Source organism: Antechinus flavipes, chromosome 5, assembly GCF_016432865.1.
Source record: "Antechinus flavipes isolate AdamAnt ecotype Samford, QLD, Australia chromosome 5, AdamAnt_v2, whole genome shotgun sequence".
NCBI classification, from domain to species: Eukaryota; Metazoa; Chordata; class Mammalia; order Dasyuromorphia; family Dasyuridae; genus Antechinus; species Antechinus flavipes.
This window is the reverse complement of record NC_067402.1, coordinates 1,757,689-1,776,543: the sequence shown is the minus strand read 5'-3', so window position 1 is coordinate 1,776,543 and position 18,855 is coordinate 1,757,689. Positions and strand designations below refer to the sequence as shown.

Genomic DNA, 18,855 nt, shown 5'->3' with positions numbered 1-18,855 from the left:
CTATGAGCATTATTAGCCCGCACACAGCAGCACAGCCCCCCCCAGCCTCCGCCTGGGCCCCGCCTGCTCGGCTCCCTTGACATTTGGGTCCTGGCGCCTTGCATGCTGGGAAGCGGAGCCGGCCCAGCTCCCGGCTGACCAACAAGGCTGCCCCCGGCAGCGCTCTCGGCCCCTCTGTTTCTGAGGGCACGGGGCAGGGCCGCAGAGGGCCGGCGTTTGCCCCTCTTTGCCTTGCTGCCTCGGCACGCTCTCCCTCACTGACTCTTTCCCAGAATCCCACCCGGAGCTTCGTCCTGGGACGGAAGAGGGCTTGAATGTTAATGAGCGCAAGACATGGCAGCGTCCACTTTTCTTTCCTTTGGAGCTTCTTGGGGTGATTGCCGGGAGACCGCCCGAGCCCGCGGAGGACAGAACTAGAGCCGGGCCTGCAGATGCCGCCGAGCGCCGGAGCTGAGACAGGGTGGCCAGGGCTGTCCGGAGCCTCCACCACGGCCCCGACGCCTCTGCCACAGCCCCGACGCCTCCGCCACGGCCCCGACGCCTCCGCCACGGCCCCGACGCCTCCGCCACGGCCCCGACGCCTCCGCCACGGCCCCGACGCCTCCGCCACGGCCCCGACGCCTCCGCCACGGCCCCGACGCCTCCGCCACGGCCCGACGCCTGGGACCCGTTATCTGCCTCGGGCTGCAGAGGGCCAGGAGGAGCCGGGGCTTTTCACACCCAAACTGCCTGTGCCCTGGGAGGGAAAAGCGCCGCCCACGGGAGGGCCGCTGGGGCCGCTGGGAGGGCTGATCCTGGGAGGCTTCTGGGGGGGGGGCTTGTGAGGGGAGGCGGGGGTGGGCACAGGACACAGTGGCCTTAGCCATTAGAGGGTACACGGGGTGCGGGCACACACACACACACACACACACACATCCCTTTATACTCTTGTAAGAAGGGACCAAGTCGGGTGAAGGATTATGAGGAACCTCGAAGGCCAGTTGGGCCGCTTGGATCCCTCCCCAGTCTCCCCCGCAATGGCAAGGACCAGTGGTAAGGACCGGCCGCCGCAGTCTGGGCTCAAAGCCGCTCCGGCGCTCTGCATCGCGGACCATCGCCGGGAGCTGGCTTCACGCTCCATGTTCTCCAGGCCCAGGGAAGCCCTCCTGGCTGGGGGAAGATGGGGGGCGGGGGGGGGGAATGCATCCCCCTCTGCAGCCAGGCCGGGAGGCGCAGTGAGCTCAGATTTCCCCAGGCGTTGGTTAATCTAACGCTTGGGTCTTGGGCTCCTTGGGACATGGCCTTTGAGGACTTGTACCAGTCTCGGACAATCTAGGAATCTCAGCATCTGACGCTTCCACTCGCGGTATGAGGCTCCCCGACTCTCCTTATAAGCCCTTGGCTTCACAAGGCTCAAAGCATAGACAGAGCGAGGAAAACAAATAAAGCTCGATGGACCCCAAAAGGGTATTAGCTGCTGTAGAGCACCTCTCTGCGAGCTCAGGCACCTCTAATCGGGCGGGGCGGGGGGCGGCTGTTGCCTGTCTCGGGTCTTCCACTGAAGCTGCTGGGCCTGCAATCCACCACCAGATGGCGGAGGTCTTGTTTGGCGCTTCCACGGCCTCTGCCATCTCCCACAACTCAGAGCCAGTGATGGAGCTTTCAGCAGGGAACTGCTTTCCTGCTAGGCTGCAATGCTCTGGCCCACCCTGCTCCCATCGCCCATACACCAAAGCACCCGTTCTTCACGTCTCCCCCCCCCCTTAGCTCTCTAAGGCTCTGGCTTAGCCATCGGGAGCACCTTGCTTTAAGCTCTGGCTTCCTTTGCTCTCCAATCTCCCTGAAACCTCTTGCAATATCTCAGGAGCACTCGAGGTGCCAAGCGAGGGTCCTCCCGTGATTTTTAGCATTGGGGAAGGGGAGGGGTGTCTGGAGGCCATTTCCACTTCCCACATTTTCCAAAAAGAGAAATACTTTTCAGTTCCACTACATAGAAAAGGCACCTGAGCACCAGCGAGTAGCCAAGGATTCATACCTACTAGACGCTTGCTCCTTAATTTTTGTACCTGCTAGAAAAGCTATAGCCTAAAGCAGAGGCCCGGGACTACTTGGTGTCCTTGGAAGGACCAAAAAGAAGGTGTTTGGAGATTAGAGTCCTTTCGGGGTTTGGGGAATGGCTCCACCCAGGCTTCCTTCAGTCTCCACCCAGGCCTCCTTCGGCCTCTCCACCACTTCTTTGGCCCGTGGGATTCTTCTTTTGATACTAGTTTCTGCATAAGAAATTATGTACTTTTAGGGCTTGTAAGATAGTATTTTTAAAGCCAGAGCTTTGAAATGCAAGCAGATCCAGTTTTTCTTTCCTTTTAAAGAGTTTTAATCAGTTAAGCTTCAATACTCATTTTTAAAATAAAATGTCCACTACACCCCAATTCCTGCAGATGCAGATGTCTTTTTTGTTCTTATCCAGGCTACGGGTGGCTCGTGGTTTCCTGACTTGGAAGAAAAAGAAAATGGGAAGTAAAAACATGGGATGTTTGGCCAAGAAGTGAAGCTTGGGGATCACATAGCTCAAGTTTAGTCTTGGGAGCTTGTCCATCATCACACTCTCTGGTTCACGCCCTCACCCAGGGTTTCCCTGGAGAACATCAGAAGTTAATTCATGTCTAAACCTTCTCAGTTCCCAAAGCAAGAACTCAGGCTGAAATCGTATTAAATATAATGTAGGCTTTATTTAACATCCCCCTCCAAAAACCCCAACAAAGGACTAGCAAGACAGTCCTCTTCTCTCTGGGACTTTCAGTCTCCCAGGGACCTAAACAGTCTCCAGAGCTTCTAGACTGATTCTAGAGGAAGGAAGTCTTCCCCACCTTTCTTTGTACCCATGTACATCTCTCTCATTTTGAGACTCAGCATTGCTAGAGACTGGAATAGTCCACTTCCCATGTCCCCTGGGGCCTGTGCAATCTCTGAGGCTTGTGGGAGCCACCTTAGGTGGAAAACCTATCCTCCCCCAAGCAAAAAATGAAGGAGCCATGCTCCCCGGGAACCCCTCCTTCCAGGGGCTTTCCTACAGAAGTCACTCTTTGTGCAGAGCCACAGACTTGTACAGGGAGAAGTCCAGTAGGGGGCGCCACGGTGCGCCTCTGTCCATGGTGCTGCTCCAGCCATTAACTAGGTCCAGGGAAAAGTCCAGACGCCACGTCGTGCCTCTGTCCATGGTGCTGCTCCAGCTCTCAGGGTTCCAGAGGTTGACTCCAGGTCCCTTTGCTGCATCAGCTCCCAGCTCCCAGCTCCCCACCACTCCCTTGTTGCCATCCCTCTAAGGAACCAATACTATGTGTGTGCACCTCTTGGCCCTTATCTTCCTCTCCAGCTTCTGTTTCTCTGCTTGAATGTAAAGGCCAAATCCAAGTGTACGGACTGGCCATTAGTCATTAAATTATCTTCCATGGGTTTCCTCATTGATAAATCATTGTGAGAAGTTTGAGGGGTGAAAGGGGCTCTGAGATCCAAGGCCTTGGGTCCAAATCCTAACTTTGAAACTTATTACCTATGCGACCTTGGGCTAGAGGTGCCTGAAGTCCTTTCTGTCCTAGGCCTGGGGACCAGGAGTTCATACCCTTTAAAAATTACATGCATTTTCAAACAAAACTGCGTTCCCCCTACTCCTGTTGAGCGCTGCAATTGAACACTCTAAAAGCTCACAATAAATGTCATCGGCCATCAAACAAAGTCCCACCCTGCCCGTATCCCCAACGCAGGTCTCGTTCTGGACTTTTAAGTTCGTCACCTTCCTAGCATGAGGTGGGTGGCGTGAGTCATTTTCAGAGATGTTTTGCTCTTTAATTTATCCCTGCATAAATTGTTCCCGGCTGTGCTCACGTCACTCTCCTTCGGACCACAGAGGTCTTCTCTCAAACTATTCATTTCACAATTTCTTGTGCCACAATAACATCCCATTATATCTGCCTGTTACAAATCACTTAGTCATCCCCTACAGGCCGGCGCTGCCTTAGCTGCTAGTCTGGAGTGCCCACGGGGTAGCTGACACAAACCCTTCATCCATGTGGAGCCTTTTCCTCTCTTTTATCTGACTGAGTCGTGGGCCAGTAGCTAGCTGCGCTGGATCAAAGGGGATGCCCAGTTTCGGTTTTTTAGGACGTGGTTCCAAATTATTCCTTAGAATGGCTGGGCTGGCCGTGCATTCTGTTCTCCAGCAGTCACTCCAACATTTGGGATTTTTTTTCTCTTTTTATCATCTTTGCCAGGCTAATGGGTATGAGATGGAATCTACTGCTCCAGCTTGCAGGATTGCACAGGCTGGGTCCAAGGACAAGTCCAGCAGGAGGCGCCACGTTGTGCCTCTGTCCATGGTGCTACTCCAGCGTGCAAGATTTTAGAGTCTGGGTCCAGGGAGGAGTCCAGCAGGGGGCGCTACGTTGTGCCCCTGTCCGTGCCTTAATTGGCATATCTCTAATTATCTAATTATTTTCATATAGATATTGATAGCTTGGATCTTTTCCTCTTTGACAACTACCTATTCCTATCCTTTGGTCAGTTGGAAAATAGCTCTTAGTCTTATAAATTGGAATCAGGAATTCAACCTTCTCAAGATGAATAAAGTCCTCAGGACTTCATACGGTCTTCACAGGGTGAGAGGGGGTGGGCACCGTGTACTGTCATCCTAATTACATAAATTGGGAAAGGCGGAGTCCCTGTGGCTAATCAGGGCTTCCATGGGTTTTTGGGAAACTTGCTAAGTGTGTCCCTTTTCAGGACCTCCCAAATACTGAGGGAGACAGAGGTGAATCGGCTCACGAACGGTCACAGCCAGTAACTGTCTGAGGCTACACTTGACTCAGTCAAACCAATTGAGGCAGAGCTGAGCTTTGTGGGGAGGTGGAATGGAGGGAGTGGGCAGGGACGGCAAGCCCAGGGTCCCAGGCCATGGCAGCAGGCCCAAAGACTGTGGTTGTGCCAGTGGAGAGAAGGACCCCGTCCAGATACTGGGGAGAGAGACCAAGATAGGAGAAGGCGAGTGATGACCCCCGGGGACTCCCACTCTGTCACCGGAGTGATAAGCAGCCAAAGCGGAAGGGGGGCATGTTTGGGGCCAGGAGGGATTTTAGACTTCCCTTTTACACAAAGAAGTCCAGTTGGCTTTGGGGGGGGTGCGCTGCGGGGTATCAACAGCACCTGCCTCCTAGGGAGGTTTGAGGATGAAAAGAGAGGACAGTTGTAAGATGTTCAGCATGTGGCTGGCGCACAGTAGGCTTTGTAAAGCTATGTCAATGCTGGTTAATTACTATTTTCTGCATCTGGGCCATCCAACACCGTGAGAGCCCCCCAGCAGGGGAGCGTGGGGCGGGGGCTCTTGGCTGCCGGCAGCAGAACCCCACTCTTCCAGCGTTGGGGGGGCACTCTCAGGACCCTCAGCCTCAGCCACCCCCGGGATTTCTCCCGTCAGCCCCATTCCTGCTGCCAACCCACAGCTTGGGAGGGGGGGGTTGGAATTTGCTTTCTTCAGATTTCTCCCCCGGGGGCGGGAGATCCCCCTCTGCATCCCCCACTTCTTCCCCCTTTCTTCCCTCCTCCCCTCCCCGCCCTGCTGACTTTCTGAGGAAGGCAATCCCTCTCGGGCCGCCCTCCCCGCGGAATCATCTTTGCTGGGGCGGAGGCGGGTGTGTTGTACGTGTGGAGTGAGGAACGGGAGGGGGGAAGAGAGATGAAGAAGGGGGGCGGGGAGAGGGGGAGGTGAGAAAGTGAGGGTTGGGCGGGAAGGGCCCCCGGGCTCTTCCCTCTGGGGCTGAGGAGGAGCAGGGTTCCCCGAGCTCCAAGCCTGCAAAGGCAGAGTTTTCGAATCAATGTTGGGGAGCGCAGGGCTTCCCTCAGGAGAAGGAGCCTCCGGCCTGGAGGCCCCAAGGTCTCCACCGAGCCGTCGCCTCCGGGGGCTGCTTGTTCGGGGCGACGGGATGGACTCAGAGGTGGGAGGGTGGAGCCGCCCCCGCCGCCGCCCCCGCCGCTCCCTCCCTACCGCAAATGCGCCCTAACCCCCGGCCTCCAAAGAAATGCCTGCCGGGTTTGGCTGCAGTTCTTCCCAGAGGAGCCAATTTCCAACTTTTTCCCTGAGACCTGAGAAGCCTCCGGGGGCGTCTGCTCCCAGCCCCTCAGAAATCAAACAAACAGCGGCCCCCCGGGGCCACTTAGGCACCGCAGCGGAGAGGGAAGGCTTTGAGAAGTCAAACCGGGGCCCCAGTGTGCACCCCGCCCCTCTGGCCTGGCCCCAGGCTCCCGCTCCTCTCAGTGACTCCAGAGAGGATCTCCAAGCACTTTCTAGTGACTTTGTACAGAGAGCAACCTGGAGCCAACCACAGCTCCATCATGCTCTGGGAGGCTCGGACATCTGGGAGAGGGGAGGTCCAGGGGCAGCTGTGTTGGCCTTCGGGCCTGACCCCGGGGCTCAAGCTCCAAGCAAAAGGTCTAGAACTGTCGCTGGGTCCTTCGGAAAATTCGGCCTGACCTCTAACAGAGAGGGCTCACCTCCCCTGTGGGTGCCTTTGCCTGGGTCACTAAGCGTGTGTGTACTTTGGAACTGACCTTGGGGTGGAAGGAGGAAGAAAGGAGGAAAGGAAGGGGAAGGGAAAGAGACAGAGGAAAAAGCGAGACAGAGAGAGACAGAAAGAGAGCGGGGAGAGCCAAAGCCAGAGACAGAGGAGAGGCAAGAGACAGAAAGAGAGAGGAGAGAGACAGAGCAGAGAGAGTCAGACAGGGACAGAAACAGAGAGAGACAGAGGAGAAGCAAGACACAGAAAGAGAGAGAAGAGAGACAGAGACAGACAGACAGAGAGAGACAGAAGAGAAGCAAGACCCAGAAAGAGAGAGAAGAGAACCAAAGCCAGAGACAGAGGAGAGGCAAGAGACAGAAAGAGAGAGGAGAGAGACAGAGACAGAGAGAGAGTCAGACAGAGACAGAGACAGAGGAGAGGCAAGAGACAGAAAGAGAGAGAAGAGAGACAGAGACAGAGAGACAGAGGAGAAGCAATACACAGAAAGAGATAGAAGAGAGACAGAGAGACAGAGGAGAAGCAATACACAGAAAGAGATAGAAGAGAGACAGAGAGAGACAGAGGAGAAGCAATACACAGAAAGAGAGAGAAGAGAGACAGAGAGAGACAGAAAGAGAGCGGGGAGAGCCAAAGCCAGAGACAGAGGGGAGGCAAGAGACAGAAAGAGAGCGGGGAGAGCCAAAGCCAGAGACAGAGGGGAGGCAAGAGACAGAAAGAGAGAGGAGAGAGACAGAGAGACAGACAGCGGAGAGGAAAGAGAGAGAGAGGGGAGACAAGAGACAGAGACAGAGAGACAGAGAGAAACAGAGGAGAAGCAAGACACAGAAAGAGAGAGGAGAGACAGAGACAGAGACAGGGGAGAGGAAAGAGACAGAGAGGGGAGAGACAAGAGACAGAGACAGAGAGATAGATTCCCCCTTTGGAGAGTTCAGGATGGTCTGTACGATCCCTGCCCTCAAGGAGTTTACAATCTGACTGAGCAGGACAGTACACAGCTCTTAAAGGGACTGTAGGAGAGGGGCCTGTTGGAACCAGGGCACATGGAGCAGAGGGAGAATGGGGAGTAAGGCCTGGGGCTCTCCCTGAAATCTGTAATACTTGTGCAGTGCAATGTCTCCCGTTGTCCCCACGGCTCCTCTCCAGTGGATTCACACTGGGGCAGTCGGGGCGCTGGCCCTTTGCTGCCAAGCCCCGATTTGCTCCATCCAGCCTGGTCTCTCCCTCCCCGTACCTCGCCATCCATCAGTGGGCGCCTGGCGCTGTGCCATTTCCCAGCGGCGCCATTTCCCTGGTAATGACTTCTCCTGGAAGCCTTGCCCTACCCCAAGAAGGCTGGAGCCGAAGCAGCCTCTCGGTCCTGGGTTGGCTAAGGCTGCTGGCCTCGGCTGGGGCGTCAGCTGGGAGGGCTTCACTGGGTGACTGATGGAGCTGCCATAGGAAATTGCCCCCGGCGGCTTCGCTCTCCCCCCGCCCCCGTGGGCCTGTGCAGGGCCGGGCCTGGGCGACAGCCAGGAGGGGGCGGCCGGTGGGAGCAGCGGCTTCCGCCTGGCCCCGGCTCCCTCAGCCTGCCAATTCCGCCGAATGGGGCCCTGGGGTCCCCTGAGCTGAGCAGGGCCGGGCTGTGGCGCCCCCTCGCTGGAAGTTAGCGCTGAATAATTTAGAGCCCGGGCGGCGTTTCCTGAGAACTCGGCCTCTGGGCTGCTCATTAGCAGTTTTTGAGGCGCTCTGTCTGTTATTGCCACAAAGTCCAGATCATCAGACACGGGCCCTCAGGGCCCAGCGTTCTAGGCACATTTACCAGGCTCTTGCAAGGAAACGTCGGCTCCATTTGTCATTCGAAGGGCTGAAGAAGCCCTCCCTTGACCCAGCCTGTCTCCCCAGCTCATTTTCCCAGGACTGGGTGTCTCCTGAGAGTCGCTCTGTCAGAGTGAGGCGCAGCTGTCCCTGACATGTCTCCCTGGCATCTAACCCTCGGTGCCGGCTGAGCAGGGGCTGTCAAAGTGTCAAAGCTCCGCCTAAGGGAGGACTAAAGAGGTCCCTGAGTGACAGGCTAAGTGAGGAAGACAGCCGACCTCGCGGTAAAGGCTTAGTCAGCTCTCCTCCTGTCCCCGGTTTTATGGGTCCTGCCTGAGTTGGGATGGGGGCTGGGGCAGGAAGTGGAACGAGGAAGAAGTGATGGTCAATCTACAAACCTCAGCAACCTGGGGCTGGAGGAGCTAACCTAGGAGGTGGAGGTCCGAGCATGAGACAGGAGAAAGAAGGAATGAAAGCACTAGTCAGCCTCAAAACTGGTGGCCAATCCCGGGTCCCAAGTTGCTCTACTTCTTCCTTCTTTGCCGTGGATGCTGCTCCGTGCCCTGCCGTCATCCCGAGCTGTCACTGGAGATGGCCATTGGGCCACCCTCTGGAATGAATCTCTGCTGGCAACACACTCTCGGCTTTGATCACAAAGGCTCAGGAGCTTTGGAAGGACAGAACTCTGAATCCCGGGAGATGCGAGTCAGCACAAATACACAAGGAGAACCGGGGCAAGTTGAGGCAAAGCCAAGTCCCCAAAGGGCAGTTTCCCTGATATAAAGACTGGATTTAAGAGCTCAAGAAAGAGAGATGGACAAATAAAAAACACCTATTATTTCAATTGATAAATGACGGACAAAAGCAGCTACACCCAAAGAAAGAACACTGGGAAACAAATGTGAACTATCTGCATTTTTGTTTTTCTTCCTGGGTTATTTCTACCTTCTGAATCCAATTCTCCCTATGCAACAAGAGAACGGTTCGGTTCTGCAAACATATATTGTATCTAGGATATACTGCAACATATCCAACATATAAAGGACTGCTTGCCATCTAAGGGAGGGGTGGAGGGAGGGAGGGGAAAAAATTGGAACAGAAACGAGTGCAAAGGATAATGTTGTAAAAAAAAAATTACCCTGGCATGGATTCTGTCAATATAAAGTAATTATTAAATAAAAATTTAAAAAAAACACCTATTAACAAAAATCAATGCAAATCTCAGTCTTCTAAAAGAAGTAAAAAGAGGGACTCAAAGAAAAATCAGGCTTTCCCCAAGGACTACCGGATACCTTGAAGAAATAAAGCAAAAAGGTTCTTAAAATGGAAGAAGAAACTTTCTGGGGAAAAGAATTTGAGGGATAAATATAGTCCTGTGATATTTAAAAAGTTTGAGAGACATAGTTTCTGGATAATTAATAATTTTATGAGTAATATTAATAAAAGAGGTCAGTGGCACTCTTGAATGCTAAACATGATTCACGCTTCATATGCTCTTGGAAAAGATGCACCTGAGTGTGACTATCAATATCGATTGTTCAACAAGTAATGGGAGAATGAATATTATAATGAGAGGTGGGCTTATTTTTGAAGTACATGACACTGAGCAACCAAATCTTGGCCAAAGAGATTAAATTTCCATATCACCCAAGTGACAAAATGGAGAATCCACATTTTCTTCTAAACCCAATTAGCAGAAATCTATCCATTAGCCTAAATTTAGAATTTCTTTACTGTCTCCGATTAGATTTAGCTTGGGTAAGTCATTGTTCAAGCTTCCTCACACAGGTTGATTTATGGAGGAGGAATTAGGGGGGAAATCTTTAGTTCAATTCAATAGTTATTAAGTACAAGAGGGAAATAATCATTTTTTCAGTTCAGAAGAGAAAGTGGTAAACCTCCCCCAAGAAATGGGCTCCCTGAAAATGAGATCAAATCAAAATCAGTGGCTAGACAAGATAGAGAGAAATACTGGCATAAAACTAATAAGCTGAGAAAAATGAAGATGTAAGATATCAGACTTCAAACAACAATCAAGGAGAGACTTTTAAAAACACTATCCTTCCCCAAAAACCATCAAAAAAATCACAAACCAAAACTGCCCAGAGGGCAAAGTAAAGAGAAGATGATCTAGCTCCCCCAAATCAAGTCCAGGGATATCTGACTTCTTGTGCCAAAGAAAACATACCATAATCACCCAGAAGGAAGGTGCTCAAGTACCAAGGAATTTCCATCAGGATCCCACAAGATTTGGCAGCTCCTCCCATAAGGGAATGCGAATCTTGGAACAAATGCTCCAAAAGGTAAAGAAGGACTTAAAGCCACAGATAATTTCCTTTGCAAAACTGAGTATAATCTTAGAGGGAATCCAGGATCTTTAATGAAATGAAATACTTTAGACTTCCTACTGAGAGAAACAGAACAAGAAACTGGAGTGAGTACAAGGATCTGCCAGAAGGTACTGAGCTTACATAATGAGTGAGAAGCAAATGTCCCTTTGACAGCCTAAGGTCTTCACTGAGTTCAGTGAGATAGGTTCTGTTTGGAGCATTTTTAAAGGAGAGAGATAGGCTACTCTACTAAAGCTAGGATTCCCAGGATCCTTGCCAAGTTTGGGGCATCAGGTGCATCTTAGAAAGTGAGTGTCTTTGGAGAAGTGGAAGGGTGGGTTTGGGTCCATCCTTGAGGGCAGCTAAGTAGTTTAAACCTGGAGTCAGAAAGTCCTGAGCTAAAATCCAGCCTCAGATACTTGCTAGCTGTGTGACCCTAGGCAAGCCATTGACATTGCCTGCCTCAGTTTTCTCAATTATAAAAAGGGGAGAATAATAGTTCTTACTTCCCAGGACTGTTGTGAGGATCAAATGAGATAATATTTGGGTTTTTTTGCTTGCTTAAATTTTTTAAGTTTATTTATTTTTAGTACACATTGCTTCATGAATCATGTTGGGAGAGAAAAATGAGAGCCAAAGGGAAAACCCTGGGGAAGATAAAAAAAAAAAAAAAGAAATGAACTTAGCATGTGTTGATTTACATTCAGTTTCCTTACATCTTTTTCTGTATGCAGATGGTATTTTCTGTCCAAAATCTATCAGGAATGCTTTATATCACTGAACCACTTAGAAGAACTGAGCCTTTCATAATTGATCATCACATAGTCTTGCTGTTATTGTGTATAATGGATTCCTGCTTCTGCTTCTTTTGTTCAGCATCAGTTCATGTAAATCTTTCCAGGCCTTTCTATAATCGGCTTATTCATCATTTTTTATTGAACGATAATATTCCATTTCAAATGACATAATATTTGTAAAGTGCTTTGTAAGTCTGAGAGTGAAATGTCCCCAGATACAGTTCTTCTTGTTACTTTCCGGTGTAAAGACAGAAAGGCTTGATCTTACTTTAGCTTTCTGGGTACGGCCCCGATGCCTCAGGGAAGAATGTCGTGGTGGGGAAGCAAACAGGGAAGCTTCTGAAAGCCTGATGCATGATGACTTGTGGTCATTTCCTGCACCACTAATGAGCCTGTACATGGGAGCTCTCATTTAAACTTAATTAAAAGGCAATAAACTTGCACTTGTTTTCTCCAAATTTGTCTTCTTTGTTCTATCTGAATAATAATAATCGTGCTTTGTACAGTGAAGAAAAGCATTAGACCCCTTCCCGTCTCATGGTTGAAGGGAACTCGCTTCATTGCATTTTCATTAATGTGATGAACGCTCATCAGTGGTAATCACGGCATAACCGGCTCCCCGAAGAAAATCCATTTGGGACGAGATGAGCCGTCTCTCTTGCCGGTGATGGCGGCCGGCCTTTCTCCTGGTGCGAAGGAGGCTGTGGTCTCGGAGAATGAAATGCCGCAAGACCACAGCCAATCCCATCATTTTGTAACAGGGGCTGCTCTTCCCAGTCCCACCAATATCCCATAATTCATAGTTTGCTTATTTTGACCCCTCTTTCATGGGTCAGTTTCCAACACATTGATCCCAAAGCGAGAAACACCCCTTGGATCCCCTTAGATCTGCCGTGATTGTGGCTGTTTGTGGTCAGTGCATCCTTGGGCATCCAGCAATTGCTATTCTGCCCCATTAGCAGACAGAGACACAAATCCTTTTCCATCTTCCCCCGGGCCTTTGCTCACACTCTGCCTGGCATCTGGAATGCCCCCTTGCCCATCCACCCCCCAAGTCTCGGCCATTCCTCAAGCCGTTTTAAAGGTGACCACCTTTTTCTTATGTAGAAGATGCCATGTCTGCCCCTTGTCAGGTACTTGACTCTGGGCTCTGCTGTTGTGTTCTTACCCAGCCTGACTAGAAAGGGTTTGAGTTCTCAGCCTTTGGATCTGGAGCATCAACCCACAGACACCCAACCCCCACACTCAACATGGGAAATCTTGTCGGGGGATCTGGTCCAAGTCACTGCCCAGGTGATCCTGCCTCCTCTCTGTGGCTTTTTCCTATCTGTATGATGATAATAATAATAAAAATGAGGAGGAGGAGGAAGAAGGAGGACGATGGCCCCAGCTGCCCATCAGCAGGAAGAGGCTACTGTGAGGAGGGGTGGCCAGAGACAGATTGACTTGTGCTGTGATTGAGCCCATGGAACCCTGGAAGCGATCTTGGGGAGCACGTTCTGTGGGTACAGGCGATGCTGAGCTCCCATCCACAAACAAGCACCCAAGGGAGCAGCCCCTGCCCTCAGAGAACTTCTCGGGGAAGCAGAGCCAGCCCCTCGTTGGGGAGCTTCTGCGGGGAAGACAACATACAAGTAGCACGGACTAAACGAAAGGTAACTCAGGAGGAAGGGGAGCTGGGGACCTGGGGGAAAGTGGCCTTGAGCTGAGTCAGGAAGGGAGGAAGAGATTCCCCAACGGAAAATGGGAGCGTGGCCCTGGCAGAGGCGCAGAGATACACCCCGCTATTGGACAGAAGCTTTCTTTCTAGAAGGGCCGGGTGGGCACAGGTCCTCGGCTTCCTCTGCGGGTGGATTCAGTCCCAGGACAGAGGGAAGGCCACCTCGGACCCCTGTCTGAACGCAGCTGCGCCATCCATTTATCATCCAAATCTCAGGCAAAGTGGGATCAAAGAGTGTTAGTGCGGGAATAACCCGGAGCAGCTCAGGGCTGAGCTCTGCCCAGCGTCTGTTTCTGAGACAGGGTAAGAATGACGGTAGCTAGTGTTTGGAAAAAAGCTTGACCAACATCACTTTGCTGGATGTCTACAGCCTGATCCCAAGTGTCTGAGGCCCTGAAGGGGATAGGACCAAAGGCATGGCACTGAGGGATGGCACTGATGGGGTGGCACTGAGGGATAGCACTGAAAGGAAGACACTGAGGGGATGGCACTCATGGGATGGCACCAAGGAGATGGCACTGAGGGATGGCACCAAAGAAATGATACTGAATGGATGGCATCAAGGGGATGGCACTAAGGGATGGCACTGAGGGATAGCACTGTAGGGAAGGCACTGAGGGGATGGCACCAAAGAAATGACACAGAAGGGAAGGCACCAAAGGGAATGGTATCAAGGGTGGGCACTGAGGGGATGGTGCTGAGGGGATGACTGGCACTCAGTGAACAAGGGCCGTGCAGTTCAGAAACGGGAGGACAGCGACAAGTCCACTATTTCCTGGGGAGGGGGGTTGTGCAAGCCAAGGGAACCCCTCTGGGAAAGGACTGGCGTGCCCTGGCTGAATCACGAGCCCCCACCAGGATGCTCGCCTGTAAGAGTCAGTCAGCAGACACAAGGAGCTCGAGGCGCAGGCAAGGTCCCAGGGCTCTGGGAAGGGGTCTGGACTTCCGCTCTCCCTGCTGTCCCCTGCATCTCTGTGAAGCTTTTCTGTTGGTTACCATAGTGACGGTGCGTTTTCTTCCCTGGTCTGTGGGGATTGAGGCCGGGTCTCTCTCGCCTCTGTTATCATTTAAGGCCTGACTTTTCCTGTGGCCTTAAGAGCGCTGCAGGGCGGCCGGTCCGACTGAGCCGACTTCCTGAGCTAAGCAGGTCTGGGCTGGCCGAGCTCTGCAGGTCGTCGCTCTCACAGCCGGACGGGCCCCCCGTGGGGTCCTCTCTATGCTGAGAGTCACCCTGAGGACACCGGGGGTTCTCGGCCTTTGGGGCAGCCTCAGAAACACTTCTCACAGAAATACGGGGGGTGGGGGGGGCTCTTGTAACAGACAGGCTCCGGAGCTACAAGTGGCGCGCTTTACTTCGGGGAAGGAGGAGCTCTCCGGGGGGCACCCTTCTCCTGCCAAGGCAAGATGGCGGCCACCGCCCCCTCGCCTTGCTGGGGGAGAACTTGGGGAGAGCCCAGATGCACCCGCAGGAGAGGTGCGGCCTCCCCCCGGCGAGAGCTCGGGCCTTAACAAGTCACGGAGCGTGGAAACAGTCAGTGCCCGTCACCCATGTACTAGTCAGTATCCATCACCCATGTACTAGTCCGTACCCATCACCGTGTACTAGTCAGTATCCATCACCCGTGTACTAGTCCGTACCCGTCACCCGTGTGCTAGTCAGTACCCGTCACCCGTGTGCTAGCCCGTACCCATCTACCCGTGTACTAGCCCGTACCCGTCACCCGTGTACTAGCCCGTACCCGTCACCGTGTACTAGCCCGTACCCGTCACCGTGTACTAGCCCGTACCCGTCACCCGTGTACTAGCCCGTACCCGTCACCCGTGTACTAGCCCGTACCCGTCACCCGTGTACTAGCCCGTACCCGTCACCCGTGTACTAGCCCGTACCCGTCACCCGTGTACTAGTCCGTACCCGTCACCCGTGTACTAGTCCGTACCCGTCACCCGTGTACTAGCCCGTACCCGTCACCCGTGTACTAGTCAGTACCCATCTACCCGTGTACTAGCCCGTACCCGTCACCCGTGTACTAGTCTGTACCCATCACCCGTGTACTAGCCAGTACCCGTCTGGTTAAGTTGCCTGAATGTTGCCATCTGGCTCAGATTATTCAGGACCTGTTCTCTTTAAGTTACAAGATCGATGAAAGATGTTCCCTTCCAAACCACGTCTGGCAGCTTTTCTCCAAGTAATTACTATTTTAATTAACCACTAAATGGCTGTAATTAATACCCCCCCACACACCACTGTCGAGGGGATTCTTCATTGATCCGAGTTCAGTCTTGCTTCCCAGAGCCTTGAAATTCCCCCCTCAGCCCTCAGAACAATCCCACCTTGTCCCTGCCTGGGAGGAGCGGCCCCGGCCCCTGCACGGGGTCAGCTTTTGCCAAGGCCTTACTGCAGGGCACGAGGGAGTCCCTCCCATTAGGGGGCTGAGGCTCCTCCTCAGGCAGATGGTCTCGGCCGGCTCAGGATGCAGGGGTGGCCCCTTTCTGGAGTCACTGCTCGGGGTGGTCAGCAGGGCCGACCCATCCTCCCTCCTCGTGGGAGGGTCCTTGCTCCACGAGGGCCCCCTGGGTTACCTGCCGCAGGCTGCCGCCGGACCTCGAGGGCCAGGGCACGGCCGGAGGAGGGCTAGACCGGCCCACATGGCCTCTCGTGATGCCTTTTCTTTCTCAAATTGTACTTTATTGTGAGGCGTGAGCTCTGCTCTGGGAGGCAGGGGGTCCTCCCAGTTTGATGATGACTGACGAAGGATTTACAGTTTTAGAGGGGACATTTTCAATGGAGTAATGGGGCCATAAACCAGCTTACAGAGGGCTGAGGAGTGAATGGAGAGGGAGAGCCAGGGAGTACACAAAGCTTTTTCAATTTGTTGGGAGAAAGGGAAAAGATACAGGATGATTTGATTTAATGATGAGGGAAGTCTGGCCATGTTGGAAAGCAACAGGAAAGGAACCGATGGGAAAAACTGAAATTTAGTACGATGGGGGATTATTGAGGATGCAACTTGGTACTTTAAATACCCTTATCTATATCACCAATTTCTCTCTCCCCTATATAGATAGGTACCACCATCTATCTCTATCATCTGGATGGATATTCATCCATCCATCCACCCATCCATCCTTTATCATCTCATCTATCCATCCATCATTCTAAATATGTCTCAATCTCTTTCACCTACGTACCTGCACATCCATCCATCTAGATATCTATGTATGTACCTATTTCTGTCCATCCATCATCCATCATCTATCTGCCTATCTCCTTTAACCGTTTTATTTCAAACATACCTTAAGACTTTTCTCCTTGCATTATTTTACGAGTTACGTCCTCTTGCTTTTCAGTTATTTTTTCCCTATTCAATTAGACACTGGGGCATTGGGAGCATGAGTTCCATTCTGACATTTCCTTTCAGCATCAATCACCTCCTTTGACCTTAGCTGCCAACCAAGTCATCTCCTCCTTTCGTGCCTCGGGAGGCAGAGTTTTGTACCTGGAAGGAGTGGTTTGAATAGCTGATTGGCTCTAGATGAAAGCGACCTACTTGGATAGCACTGAATCTTGTTTGTTCTTCCTTTGGAGCAGGGAGGGGAGGATGGAACAGTTTGGGCTTTCGTATGCAATTTTCTGAGACTGCGGGGGACGGGGCCCTCAGGGCACGGGGCTTCCCCTTTCCCCCAGCCGACGTCCACACACAGAAAGTCCCCATACAGGTGGCACGGAGAGCAGCAGCGGGATGTGGATGGCTCCCGCCGGCAATGCCCACCTCCCAAAGGAATGGGAGAACTTTGGGCTTCGTCCTAACCCTCCCAGCCAGCCAGGTACCATCCCACCACCTGCTCCCTCGGGCCCCAAACTTCTCTGAGGCTTTAGAAAGTTCTTGTGACCCCTGGGGATACTGGTCTGTGATCCACCTTCTGTGCTGGGATAAGAAACCGCTTGGAAGATTTGTGACCTAGCCTTAATCACTGAACGGCATTCCCTCAGTCAGACGGAGACCTGTTTGCTGAAGACCTGAGCTTAAAAAGGCCGGGCTCCCGCTGCCTCCAGGGCCATCTCCAGGGATCCTGATCTCTCTGTGGCCCCTGGACCCAGATGGCTCTGGAGGAGAGCCCTCTCTCACTTCCTTAGACACCCACCTGTGAGCCGGGACAGGCCATTGAGCTTATAAGGGGGGAGGGGGCTTCTAGGAGGGGCACGGGCTGGCGCCTTTATACAGATGCGAAAACCGAGTCTGAGTGTCCGGCTAAGAGCGAGGGGCCGCGGCTTTGCCCGGCGGAGAATCAATAACGGGGCGGCTGTGGCCTTTAAATCTCTGCTCCCCTCGCCCGACCGCAGCAAGACTCGGAGAGAGGGGGACAGAAAAAACAAGAGCGTCGCAGTGGCGCCGTATCTGACCTTTCGGCCGCTCGGACAAAGGCAGTTCCGGATCTAGAGATCGATATTCGAAGGGTACCATTTCCGCAGCCAGCCCCCTTCCCCCTCCCCCCCCCAAGCAGGGCTCGTGTCAAGGGAGGAGGCCTCCGGCCGGTCCTCATCCACCCGGTGCGGAGGAGCTGCAGCAAAAGGGGACCTCCTGTTACTCAGGGCAACAACTGGGTTCCGGCCCCTCACCCCCACCCCCCACAGACCAGTGGCTCCTCCCAGCAGTGGACCGTGGTCTAGTTGGTCAAAACGGGCCAGTCAGGACGGGTGAGCTAGTGGGGGGGAGGGGGGCATCTGGAAGGAGCCAGCCGGTTGGGCGGGACAGGCAAGGGGCCAGCCATCTGGGCGGTGACCAGGTGAGGTGGACCAGGGGCGGAGCCAGCCAGTTGGGTGGGACCTAGTTGGCAGGTCCAGCAATTGGGTGAGGCCTAGTTGGGCGGGACAGGCTAGCTGGGAGGAGCCAGCCAGTTGGGAGGAGCCAGCCAGTTGGGAGGAGCTAGCCAGTTGGGAGGAGCCAGCCAGTTGGGAGGAGCCAGCCAGTTGGGAGGAGCTAGCCAGTTGGGAGGAGCCAGCCAGTTGGGTGGGACCAGCCAGGTGAGAAGGGCCAGGTGCGGAGCCAGCCAGTTGGGTGGGGTCTAGCTGGGAGGGGTCAGCCAGTTGGGCGGGGCCAAGCGGGCAGGTCCAGCCGATTGGGTGGGGCTGGCTAGCTGGGCGGGGCCGGGTCTTTGAGGCTGAACTGGCGGTTGGGTTTGGTGGCTTCCTGCATCAGCTCCTGCAGCTGGCCGATCTGCTCCGGGCTGAAGTCGTCCAGCTGCTCCTCGCTGAGGCGGGCGCCCAGCTGCGCCCCCTCGGCCCTGGTCTGCTGCCAGAGCACGGCCGCGTACCTCTGGGAGAGAGAACGGAGGGTTAGTTCCTCGTGCTGAGAGCGTCCGCGTCGGCCCCGGAGGGCCCCCGGACACAGCTGCTCCTCCGGCAGCGATCTGCCCATTTCACAGATGCAGCCCTAAACCGGCAGGGAGCTTAAAAGCATCAATTTACAGATAAGAAAACTTGGGCCTCAACTCGTCTGACAATCAGCACTGATTACGCGCCTACTACATGCCTGGAACTGGCACCGTCTAAGTGGCTAATCCTCCCTTAGAGCTCTAAGGGACGCGGGGGTCGCAGGTCTGATCCGCCCCCGTCATTGTAGAGATTGGGAGACCGAGAGGGGACGGAGGGGCACAAGGGGAAAAGCATT

General features: G+C 53.5%; 1 protein-coding gene across 1 annotated transcript in view; it reads right to left on the bottom strand.

The window, feature by feature from the left end:
* Nucleotides 1-11,217: 11,217 nt before the first annotated feature.
* The window catches only part of SDHAF3 (succinate dehydrogenase complex assembly factor 3), a 37,293-nt gene continuing 29,655 nt past the window's right edge, over nucleotides 11,218-18,855 (bottom strand). The window contains exon 2 of the mRNA XM_051963432.1: nucleotides 11,218-18,501. Within this exon, the coding sequence (XP_051819392.1) occupies nucleotides 18,319-18,501 (183 nt within the window). The 3' untranslated portion in view covers nucleotides 11,218-18,318. The remainder of the gene's footprint in view (nucleotides 18,502-18,855) is intronic.